The sequence below is a fragment of the Octopus bimaculoides genome, chromosome 7 (assembly GCF_001194135.2).
Source record: "Octopus bimaculoides isolate UCB-OBI-ISO-001 chromosome 7, ASM119413v2, whole genome shotgun sequence".
Classification (NCBI taxonomy): Eukaryota; Metazoa; Mollusca; class Cephalopoda; order Octopoda; family Octopodidae; genus Octopus; species Octopus bimaculoides.
Window position 1 is genome coordinate 63,138,880 of NC_068987.1, and position 13,366 is coordinate 63,152,245.

Below are 13,366 nucleotides of genomic sequence, written 5' to 3' on the forward strand. Positions count from 1 at the left end.
TGCACCAAGCTCCAATCTGATCTGGCAAGGTTTCTACAGCTGGATGCCCTTCCTAACGCCAACCACTCCGAGAGTGTAGTGGGTGCTTTTTACATGCCACAATTTTGTCTCACACTATGTCACTCTGATTCTGCCTGGGAATCATTAAGGACACATGCGTCTGTGGAGGCTCAGCCACTTACATGTTAACTCAGGAGCAGGTAATTCATTGATGGAACAATTAAATCCTCATTGCCAAATGATGGACGTCTGCCATACATGTGTGTGTGTGTGTGTGTGAGAGAGAGAGAGAAAGAGAGAGGGATTTGTGTTTATATGTCATAGCATTTTATATATTTCAGATCAGAAAACGTCTTCATCATCCAGTTTGACCAAAATGGCTGATAGAGGGCGTTCCTCCTCAATCCAAAGTGTTGATTCTGTAACATTTTCCAAGGATGGATCAGATTTAGATCTCAGTTCTAGGCAATTGTTTGATCAGGTATGTTTTAAACAAAGTGAATCTAGCTTGACAAAAATATTTTCTTTCTACATGTTATTGAGCCATGTCTCATTTGTCAACCAGCAGAAAATTTTATGTAAGTGTTTGGGTTGCTTACTTGAATCCTTTTTACTATAGATAAAATGAACCGAGAAAGACATAGGAAGAAGTAGTGAGTTAAAATCTTGGATGTTGAGCCTGTCACATGAGACGACAAAATAGTGAGACAGGTGGTAATATGATATGGTACTATGTGATATATATATGATATGATATGATATGGTATATGATACATACATATATATATGAAAAGTGGTATATGATATATAAATATATCTATATGATATATGACATTTTATGTGTGATATCATATAATGCAAAAGAAAAGTTCAAAGGTCCTTCCTGAGCTATAGGTTCACAAAGCTGATTTCCCAAATTTTGTGGCATATATATTCATGTCCTGGACAGGACACTGGTCTGTTGCAGGATTACTCATTTTTGCCAGTTGAGTGAACTGGAGCAATGTGAAATGAAGTGTTTTGCTCAAGAACACAGCACATGAACTGGTCCAAGAATCAAAACCACAATCTTATGATTATGAGTGCAACACCGCAACCACTAAGTCACACATCCCCACATGATGCAATACAATATGACAGACCTGTATGTCTCATGCCAGTGAAGGAAAATGGAAGGCTCAAATGATAACGGTGATGAAAATACCACAACTATGATTTAAAAAAAGTTTTAATTTGTATATACTTAAATGTTGTTTAATCAGTTTGGTAGGGAAAAGCCATGTTGGATTGGCAAATTGACTTCTATAGATGGTTGTGATATTTTGGATTTGAGGATTACTCGGATAAGACTTATGTTGTTTTGTCACACAAGAAACAAAACTTATTCTAAAAGATTTTACATTAAAGACGCATAATAAGTATGCTGACTGAAATATTGATGTAACCCTTTTTTTTTACCGTATTTCTGTTGAAATACATTGATTTTGTTTTAATTAATTTTCAAAATAATCATAAATTTAGTAAAATAACTTCATCCTTGTTAAACTGGTATTAGGAGTATAAATTAACATGAAATTTTGATGGAAGGTTATAATTTGGATCACTTTAAAATGGAAAGTTTGTATCACAAAGCCAGATGATACAAAGGACCTCTCCGATGTGTTAGGTTAAATAATTTAATATAGCAATGGTCTTTACATGCTCCACAACCTAATAACATAATTCATCATTCATTTCTGCATTTGTTTGTTTAACCCTTCAGCATTCAGATTACTCTGTCAACTGTAATGCTTATTTATCCATATTGTTTTGAATTAATCTCATAGCTTTGAGATTTTTATTGTGTTATTGTCCATTTTCAGCATGACATTGTAGGGTAGGTATGAGAGCTCAGACCTGGCCAGTTCGAATATAAAACAGATAGAATATTTGGGCCTGATATGGCTGGTTTAAATGTCTAAGAGTTAAAGTGAATTTTGTATCCAGTGGGTCCTTATTGCTAAAGCATTAATAAAGAAAGGGACAATCAAGTTGACTCTATTATCAATATAGGGTAACACTGACAGTAAATGCTCAGTTATTATTCTTAAAATTCCTTTAATCCTTTAGCATTTGAACTGGTCATATCTGACCCAGATATTCAACTTGTTTTATAGTCAAATTGGCCATATCCAGCCTCTCACACCTACTCTACTGTGTCACTCTACTCATACTTACCCTACAGTGACATTCTGAAAATAAACAGTCATGTCATTGAAATTCTTGAAGCTAAGTGATAATTCATGATTAATTCAAAACAATGTGAATAAATAAACATTACATGTGACAGAGTAATCTGAATGCTAAAGGGTTAAATAATAACTATGAAAGTGGTAGTAAGTTTTTAACCATTTTGTTACCAACCTGACTGAAACTGGCTCTGGCTCTGAGTACAAATGTCTTGTTTTCTTAAGTTTTGAATTAAAATCTTCCACCAAACCTTAGTCACAATTTATGTTCCTAACAACACTAGCTGAATGATAACTAATTTATTTTACTAGATTCTTTGTTATATTTCAAGTAATTGAAAGAAACACAGAGCATCTCAAAATAAATACAGTAACGAAAGGGTTAAAAAAATTATATAAATATTGATTTGGGCTGTCAATTGGTACTTTGCTGGGTGATACAGCTCTCTGTTGTTAGTAGTTGGGTTGTTGTATGAGATAAGTGTAACATGAACTAGCAGTGCTAGTTATCTCATGGGATACTCAAATTATCTCATGAGATAAATGATACCAGCTACAACCACATCCAAGTTAGATATAAAAAAAGAAGAAAAGTGTCATGTCTTCTCTCACAATAATGGGAACAGTATTAATGGGTCAGTATCTGAATCTTTATTGTATAATCATCAAATTCCATTTCTATCCTTAGTTTTTTTCCCCTCATTATACCTCACACTAAGGCAGTTAGCTGGCAGAAGTGTTAGCATGTTGGGCAAAATGCTTAGCAGCACTTCATCTGTCTTTACATTCTGAGATCATATTCCACCGAGGTTGACTTCACCTTTCATCCTATCTGGGTCAATAAAATAAGTACCAGTTGAGTACTGGGGTTACTGCTTCCCTTCTAAATACTGGCCTTGTTTTCAAATTTGAAACCCTTATATCTGATACCCTCCCTGTCAAAATTTTCATGTTGCTATTTAAAAAAAAAAAAAATCATCTTTTTGTTATTAGATTTTGGATAAAGTATTATCAGAACTGGAACCAGTATGTTTGGCTGAGCAGCACTTCACAGTTCGATTTTTCCATCTGGCTGATAATTGTACATTGGTAAGTATACCAAGAACTTGTTATTTGAAACAAAAATTTAGTGATAGATAAAATGAAGCTTTGTAGCTGAGAGCTTAAAACTTTGGACTATTGACCACACACACACTTACATATATATTGCTATCAGTTCCTATATTACTGCAACTGGCTACAATATTTGAATATGTATATGGAGTGAGACATTGTTGTTTAGTAAAGGAGTTCACTTTTGAACTATGAAATTAGGTGGTTTGTTCCCTCTGTATGTTGTTGGCTAACATTCTATACCTCAGTAAAAGAGTCACCCAATAAATACCTTGTGAGTGAAATTGCTAGAGAGAAACTGTAGAAGCCTCTTATATAAGCCTCATTATTTTATATGTTTTTCTGAATTTGTCCAGTAAAGGGTTTCCTATTGACAGATGATATTATTATCATTGTGGTTTATTAGGAACAGAAAACCAGCTCAGAAGACGAATCAGACCCTGGAGCTGTGAAAAAAACCAACGAGTAAGTAATTTAATGTTTCCTACTTCTTTAATCTACCAATAGCTAAAAAGTCTCAGCAGAAGGGCATCCAGGAATCATGACCTGGATGTGGCCTGGCCTCTTTAGGGTATAAGAAGTTAAGGGCCAAAACACTTGTCTGAGTGGGGTTTCTTCTCTGAAGACCTTCTGCTGTTCAGGTCTTTTAAGAGTTTCTTACCACTGCCCTTCACATTATTTGCAATGTTTTACTATTTTTAACTATCTTTATTTGCAGACCTTACATATAATGCTGTTTAAAGTCTTTTTTTGTTTGTACTTTGTGAGTAAATTCTCATCACTTTGTCTGAGTGTTGTGGAAGGGTTCCAACCACCCCTCAAGTGACTAAAGGTGGACCGGCTCATTGTTATAAAGTAAAGAACTGTGAGCAATTGGCAGTTTAGATTGGTAAGCAGTTTACTGTGAACCATTGATTGAGGGTGTTGAGTCTCGTGAAATAGTGATCGTATTGCATCGCATAAATACTTTCCAATACCAGGTTATAAAACTGTGACAGATGAATCATTAACTTCTTGGTTAAGAAGAATGGGATGGGTAACCAACATTAATGCAATTAATCTGGAACTCAAAAAGATGGAAGTTAGGATGTTGTTAGATGTTAGGATAATGTTGGATGTTAGTATGCTATGGGCCCTCACCTCCTGATGGAGTCTTAGGAGTATCATTGTGACATACTGTGTTTCTTGGTCAATGTTAGGCCTGGTGGAGCTCCTTCCTCTGCAAGCCTGACCACTGTCAATTTTTTCCAAAGAGAGAAAGAAAGAGAGAGAGAGAAGAATTGATCTCAGGTTAGAGCTGGTATTTTTTTATCAACTCTGAAAGGACGAAAGGCTAAGTTGATGTAATATTTGAACTCAGAGCGCAGAGAGCTGAAATGAATATGACAAAGCTCCAATGGTTCTGCAAATTCACCATCTATGTTTGGGTATTGTTGGAAGTTACGAGAGGTTTGGGGGTTTCCCACTGTGAAGTACTCTTTAGAATGAAACATTGTGATTAAAGCTTGGTATGGGTTTTAGAGAAAGGCAGTCTACAATGGGTTTTGCTAATACTTGCAAGGGAGAAGCAATAGGTAAATTGAAAGAAAGGCTGGAAGTCAAATTGTCAGGTATATAGGTAAGCTATTATAATGGATAATAAAAATAGCAGAGATGAATAACATTGTGGTGGTGAGCTTGAGTTTGAAGATTTTTTTTTAGTAAGGAAATTTTATTGATCATATGATAGCTTTTTTCTGCATTTGATTAAAGATATCACTGATAGGAAGTGTAGCAAGATTCCATAGTAAAGACTATTTGCACCTTGAAGAAAGTCAGTTATCATCATCTGCAACTACCAAGTTTTGGAGTGGGTAGGTGTCTCGTTTGACAATGTTTCTCCATTCATCTTCTGCTGCTATTATTAATTGTTATATAAAGGTAGCAAGCTGGCAGAATTGTTAGTATTCCAGGCAAAATGTTTAGTGGCATTTTGCCTGTCCTTTATATTCTGAGTTCAAATTCTGCCAAGCTCAGCTTTGCTTTTCATCCTTTCATGGTTGATAAAATAAGTACCAGTCGAATATTGGGGTCAATCTAATCGGCGTACCCTCTCTCCTGAAATTGCTGGCCTCGTGCCAAAATTTGAAGTCGACTTTACCGTTTGCCCTTTCTGGGTCGATAAAATAAATACTAGTTGAGCACTGGGGCCGATGTAATTGAATAACCCCAATTTCCGGCCTTGTACCTATAGCAGAATGAATTATTAATTGTTACATGAAGGCAAGAAGGCAGGAAGAATTGTTAACACACTGGGCAAAATGCTTAGTGGCATTTATTCTGGTTTTATCTTCTGAGTTCAAATTCCACCAAGGTCAGTTTTGCTTTTCATTATTTTGGTGTTGAGCACTGAGGTTGATGTAATTGACTAGCCCCCTCTTCCCAAAATTTCAGGGCTTGTGCCTATAGTAGAAAGAATCATCAGTTGTTACATCTTCAATCTTGTTATCTCCATAATGTGATCAATCCAGTTTTTTTTTACTAGGTTTTTCTTGTAGCCTATTTCCAGAGGCTGTTCCATTGGATAATAACTTTTACAGACTATCTGTTTTTGTGAGATGCACTCAATATCTTAAGTATTTGTTAATCAAGTTCTTTTACAAAGCACTCTTCAGTTCCAATTTGATCCAACACACACTGATTCATCCTTTTATTTCTGCCCAGCTAATTCTTAACATTCTTCTGTAACATCAAACTCTATCTTTTTTTTCTGTCAACTTTTTCAATCTGGTAGGAAAAATTGTAATTAGTTTGTTCTTTACAGAATTCTGGGGTCAGGTTGGTCTAAAAAGATTAATGCTCTGCTGTCTTTTTTATCTCTCATGACAAAGCCCTGCAGACTAGTCTTTACAGGCTAGTTTCTGTGGACCAGTCTTTGCAGAGCAGTCTTTGCAGACTAGTGCTCTTGTGAGGGGACAATGTCTATGCTGAAATGATAACATTTAAGCTGGCAAGAGCTGTGCAGGATGTGTTAGTCCAGAATTCATGACCCACTGATGTGTAAACATGCTCTGGGTGCCACCAAGCTGCTTCTAGTTATTGATAAATATCTAGGCATGACATTAGTACCTTCATACATGAAACCTAGCTTAGAGGAGATTACTTTCTTTAATCTCAGATAACAAGTAACCTAAGAAGTCTCTCTAATGTAAGCCACCCTTGTTTAACCCTTTAGCATTCAGATTACTTTGTGAAATGAAATGCTTATTTATTCACATTGTTTTGAATTAGTCATGCATTATCTTTTAACTTTAAGGTTTCAATGATGTGATTGTTTATTCTTACAGTGACATAGTAGAATAGATGTGAGGGGCTGGATTTGACCATTTGGAACATAAAACAGGTAGAATATTTTGGATGGATATGGCTGGATTAAATGTTAAAGGCTTAAACGGAACTGGGCAGCAAATATAACTGTATAACTGCCTGGTGAAATAACCTTCATTTATAAGACCTTCGCAAGGATTGACTGCCCTTGTTCATCAAGAGCTGCTTTGTTAAAAAGTACTGGTACATAAAACTTGACAGTGCAACTGTTTAGATGTTTAAAACTGTTAAACTAGTAAGAACCAACTTAAAAATAAGTATCAACATGGCCAGTGATACAATTCCATACATGCATGTATGTGTGTATACATAGAGGCATGCTTGGAAAACTGCCTAAATTCTACAAAAATGCCTTGTATCTGGATTGGAGGCTGGCTTTTTCTCTACTTGGGTGGAATTTGGAACATAAAACCAAATATGAGTTTGCATATATGACCCACAATAATATAAGGTCTGCATGTTAAATTTCCTCCATCTTAGTTCCTTACTAACCTAATCAACAAATAACAAAAAAAAAAAAACAGAAGAAAGCTTGCTCCCTTTCAGTTTGTTGTGCCAAACTGAAACAAAAATCTTTACCATTTCTAGAAACAGTGAGTCTTTGACAGAATGCCTGGGATAAATATCCAACCACTGATAACAATAACCATGGAATTTCATATTTTTATTTATTTATTAAATTTCAATGGCGGTAATTTCTTTTAAAATTATGTATTTGTGTGTATATATGGGTATATGTGTATGTAAGTGTGTGTGTTTGTGTGTGTGTGTGAATGTGCATACTTGTATGTACATGTGTATGTATATATGTGTATCCATATACCTATACATACATGCATTTATATGTAAGTAAGTATGTATGTGTGTGTATGTGCACATACGTATATATATATATATATAAAAAAGTGTAGGTGGCATACGAGTGGGTATATATTTATAAAAAAGAAGTTTGAAAACGCCAATATATAAATGAATTTTAATTTATAATTTTGTCAGAGATATTTTTAACATGTTTCGGTTCTTGAAAAAACAAACCTTATCAAAAATACATATTTAAAAAAATTAAATTAAATGAAAAGTTCATAATTGTTCCTTACTGGTGTCAACATATATATATATATACACACACATTCCACTCTGATTTGAAACAACTATATTTATTTTATTTCATTCTATTTTGCAGATTTTCCTTTTGCTGTCTTAATATTTTATTTCCTACCATTCCTCTTCTCTCATTAACCCTAACTTCTCTCTCTCTCTCTCTCTCTCTCTCTTTCTCTCTCTCTCTTTCTCTCTCTCTCTCTCTCTCTCTCTCTCTCTCAACCCTCTACACCCAAACTCTATCCATACATATTTCATTATTTCTGTTTTTTTTTCTTGCTTTGAATGTTATTTTCCCTTATTTTGTGCACAATATCTTTCCCTTCAAGCTTTGTCAAATTTATTTATTGAATGCTCACACACAAAAAAAATGATAAATAAATTCAAAGAACAAACAAACAAACAAGCAAACTTTATTACCCTGATTCATTTTTAGGGATTACTTTGTGGAAAATTTAGGGGAAGGATTATATCAAAAACGGTCAACGGTGCAAGTGTAAGTAGCCTGATGGCAGAACTGGTGTTGTTGATGCTATTTATTGTTTGTTGTCTTGGTCTTGTTCCCTTCTTTGCTCCAATCTTTGCATTTGTTGCCAGTTGAAAGTGGTTTCCCCATTTTTACTACCTCCTTGTTAATTCTGTTTTTTTGTTGTTTTTTTTGTGTTTGGTCATTTGTTTATTTTTTGGTGGTATTATTATTATTATTATTATTATTTATATATTTTGTTGTTTTAGTATATTTTATGTCTGAATGTTGTGTGTGTATATGTATGTTCAAAGATATGTGTTTATATGTGTGTATGTATGCATGCATGTGTGTATATGTGTGTATATATATATATATATATATATATATACATTAAATAAGAAATTATATATATATATGTATACAATTATATTAGGGGAGCGAGAGTAAAAAGAACAACCTATCTCCAACATGCTTGAATGCTGATGCATTCAGACACTACCAGAAAACTCCCAAAATATACACGTGTATATTTTTTGAGTTTTTCGGTAATGTCTGAATGCATTGGCATTCAAGCATGTTGGAGATAGGTTGTTCTTTTCACCATTGCTTCCTTAATATAATTATATACATACATATATATATATATATAATTATTAATTTAATGTATAAATTATCTATAACTTTTTATTGCATGTTGACTACCTGATAAAAAATCAGTAACATGATTTTATCCTTATATTCTAGTATGAATTAAAAAATAATATATATAATATATATATACTTCGACTAGAGGTTGTGTTAACCTCATGAAGGGATGGTTTCATCCAAGGAAATACTGGTTCAATACCTAGTATTTTGGGGGGAATTAATTTCCTTAAAATAATAGGTATATATATATATATATATATATATATATATACATGCACATATATAAAAACATATCGCTTATATTCATATAAAAGAAGAAAAAGAAAGTGGAAATTGGGAAGTTAATAATTGTTTATTATTAACAGCAAATTAATCATCTTCACTTACAGCTGTATATATATTTGTGTGTGTGTGTGTGTGTGTGTGTGTATGCATATATATATATATATATAAGCTGCATGTACAAATAATATATTAATGTTTGTGTGTGTGTGTATATATATATATATATATATATATATATATATACATGCACATATATAAAAACATATCGCTTATATTCATATAAAAGAAGAAAAAGAAAGTGGAAATTGGGAAGTTAATAATTGTTTATTATTAACAGCAAATTAATCATCTTCACTTACAGCTGTATATATATTTGTGTGTGTGTGTGTGTGTGTGTGTGTATGCATATATATATATATATATAAGCTGCATGTACAAATAATATATTAATGTTTGTGTGTGTGTGTATATATATATATATATATATACGTTATTTGTGTGTATGAATATGTACACATGTGCATGGATATATGTATATGTGCATGTATGTGTTATTTCTTTACTACCCACAAGGGGCTACACAGAGAGAGGACAAACAAGGACAGACAAACAGATTAAGTCGATTATACCGACCCCAGTGCGTAACTGGTACTTATTTGATCGACCCCGAAAGGATGAAAGGCAAAGTCGACCTCGGCGGAATTTGAACTCAGAACGTAGCGGCAGACGAAATACCGCTAAGCATTTCGCCCGGCGTGCTAACGATTCTGCCATTTCGCTGCCTTATGTGCATGTATGTGTGTGTCTTTCCCAACCTAACTATAATTACTCTTTAAGTCTGTACAATTTTCCTTTGCCATTATTTTGATCTGGGATGATGTCCTTATTTATTCAAAAGTTACTCATGTCACTTCTATCTTTGGTCTAAAGAGCTAAACAGCAACACATATAATGTAATATATATACGCATACAGTTATCATGTGAGTGTCAGCCTAGGGTTTAACAATAATAAAATCACTCTGATTGAGCAAATATTTGATCAAAGGCATTCTAGTCCTCATAAAGCCTGCATAGTTCAATATGCTCCTTTTTATGATAGTTGGGTATGATTTGAGAGAGATTTGGCTTCTATCATCAACAAGTGAATCAACCACGACGCAGATCCCTTGTTGGATTGCTATTATCTGTTATTTAATTAAGGTTTTATATATATATATACAAAATTAAGAAGAATGACCACCAAAAGTGGACTCCTATATGCTAGAAATAGATGCCAAATCACCTAACCACGAAAAATATGTTCTCAAGAAAAAAATGTTTTTCTTGAGAACTAGGTGATTTGACATCTATTTCTAGCATATAGGAGTCCACTTTTGGTGGTCATTCCTCTTAATTTTGTATGTAATATAATTTTAATCTTTGGATTTTTTAAATATGCTAGGCCACTGGGTTTAATTGATTAATATCAATTTCTACCCTCATTAAATTTGTAAATAAATTTATATACATATATATATATATATATAAATATATATACAAAGGAAGTAAAAAAAAAGCATCAGTTGATTGCAACTCTTTCAATATAAAGAGTCTAAAGGAGCATGCAGTGAATGCTGTATGCAGTATAGCTCATGCAATATGCTATATGGAATGTGCCTTATATGTACAATGCAATATATGAGACATGCCTCATGAATTGCATTGCATGCTATGTTTGTATGCAATATGCTGTGCTGTGTGCAATGCACTGCATGCTATTTGCAGTATGTGAACACTGGTGAATACTGGAGTGTCAAATAGCATCTTGTAAGAATATATGGACTAAAGAAGTGCAATACTATCGTTTAGAAAATCATATAAATGGTGAATGATGTTGCTGTTTAGCCCCAGGTTAGCCTTGATTGAGCAAGCCTAAGATCAAAGTCATTCCAGCCATGACTATCTGATATTTTTTTTGTTTTTGTTTTTGAAGCATAGTGTGTATAGGACTAGATTATTCAATGCTCTTTCTTTTCTTAAGATGATGGGATGATGGTGTAATTTGACAGAAAACTTTTGTCTCCTGTTTCTAATAGTTTGAGTGACCACACAGAGGCTTTCTCTGTTGTTGTATAATTCATATATTGTATTGTGTTGCAATATGTTTCAGTAAATATATGTATGTATATATGTTAATTTTTACAAGTTTGTCAGTGAAAGCTTTGAAGTTTCGGTTTGCTCATCAATGTCAGATAGTCTGATGTTAGTGAGCAGGTTGAAACATCAAATTCATTGTTAACTTTTACCTTGTAAAAATTAATATGTACTCTACTAAGAAGTATTGGGCAATCTTCCAGTTTAATGTTAAATTGTTTTTAATATATAACTTGACATAAAAACAAACACTAAACATCTTATATATATATAGTGATGTATTTTAGCTATATAAAATAGTGAAAGATTAGTTGAACAAGGACTCAAGATGGAACGGAATTGAATTATTTATAATTTAGAAATTGACTGTTACTTCAAACTTTTGTTTAATAAGGTTTTTTAAACTGTTTGAAAAGCGTAATTCATTAAAAATTCAAATTAATGATCAGTTTCTAACTATGAGAGTTAAAAAATAGTCAAGATTAAAATGATAACAATTATGGTGATGATTAGGATGAAGATATCATCATCATCATTTAGCATCTACTTTCCATGCTGGCATGGGTTAGACAGTTTGACTGGAACTGGTAAGCTGGAGAGCTACACCAAGTTCCAGTCTGATTTGGCATGGTTCCTATGGCTAGATACCCTTCTTAATGCCAACTACTCGAAGGGTGCAATAGGTGCTTCCTACATGCTATTATGTGCCTCTGGCATATGTGCTCCTATGTGCCACCAGCACGGGTGTGAGACACGTGATATCAGCATTGACCACAACTACGATTTCACTTGGCTTGACGAGTTTTGTGTATATATATATATATATATATATACACACACACATGAAGGAGTGCTGGAAAGTTTCTGGCTTTAAGGGTATTGTGAAAGACCTGGTTGGAGAATCAACCTTCTGAGTTCTTTTACAGGGCTTAGAACAACCAAGGACTGCTGCAATAAATGTGTGAATCCAAGAGGGGAATATGTTGACTAAAATCATAATTAACTGATCCTCCTTTTACTGATTCTTCTTTTACTCAAAGCCAGGAACTTTTCAGCACCTCTGCATATCGTTTATTTATTTTACATCTATTTTTTTCATGCTAGCATGGGTTAGATGAAGATTTATTTGATTATGGCCAGATGGTTTTCCTGCCAACCCTTTACTTGATTTTCAATTAAAGGAGGTTTTAATGTTCCACTTGTCATCAAAAGTGCAGACTGTTCAATTTGTCAACAGGGAATGTAAACGTTACTTCACTGTTTTACCCTTCTTGGTGACAAGTGAAGATAAAAATGTCAACATTTGTGCACAAACAATGATGGCCAGCTTCCATGTATTTTCTGTCTACCAATGCTACTTAAAAGGCATTGGTTGGCTCAAGGCTGTAATAGAAGGCAGTTGCCTAGGGTGTCATGTCGTGAAATGGAACTCAAAAATCATGTGGTTATGAAGCGAATACCATATCTACATAGTTATGCCTGCACTGTGTGTGTGTGTTTGTAAATACACGTGTATCTGTATATGTATGCTTTGTATATGCAGTGACAGTATAAACCTCCCAGTGTATCTATAGTTTCGTTGCATGTGTGAAGTCTGTCTGTTACCTTCTGTGTCCAGCAGCATTCTATATTATGAACGATTGTGGTTTTTATGCTTTGGCTGTTGTTACTGATGTTTTGGTACCCCTCTCCATGTTTGGAACCTAACTTGTGTATTGTATTATAACTCTGTTACAGTCGTATAAAGAAATAATAATAATAATAATAATAACAACAACAACAACAACAACAATGATGATAATGATGATGGCGATTATGATGATAATATTAATAACAGTTTGAAACCCTGTGGCTGGGAACTGAATTTCATAACCACACAGCCATGCCTGCGCTTGTTTAGCTTCTTTGTGAATATGAATCCCTGTTTGTATCAACATATACAATATTTAATGGTATTGTTAGCTGAGATAAAGTCTGAACCACTACTAGCCAAATGTATCTGAGGCAGTATGAGTGTTTGTG

At 33.7% G+C, this 13,366-nt stretch overlaps 1 protein-coding gene across 1 annotated transcript in view; it reads left to right on the forward strand.

Annotated features, from left to right (window-relative positions):
• LOC106878086 (exocyst complex component 1) overlaps positions 1 to 13,366 on the forward strand; it is a 60,971-nt gene that overhangs the window by 24,043 nt on the left and 23,562 nt on the right. The window contains exons 12-15 of the mRNA XM_052969430.1: positions 342 to 481; positions 3,222 to 3,317; positions 3,748 to 3,806; positions 8,245 to 8,304. Coding sequence (XP_052825390.1) covers positions 342 to 481; positions 3,222 to 3,317; positions 3,748 to 3,806; positions 8,245 to 8,304 — 355 coding nt within the window. The remainder of the gene's footprint in view (positions 1 to 341; positions 482 to 3,221; positions 3,318 to 3,747; positions 3,807 to 8,244; positions 8,305 to 13,366) is intronic.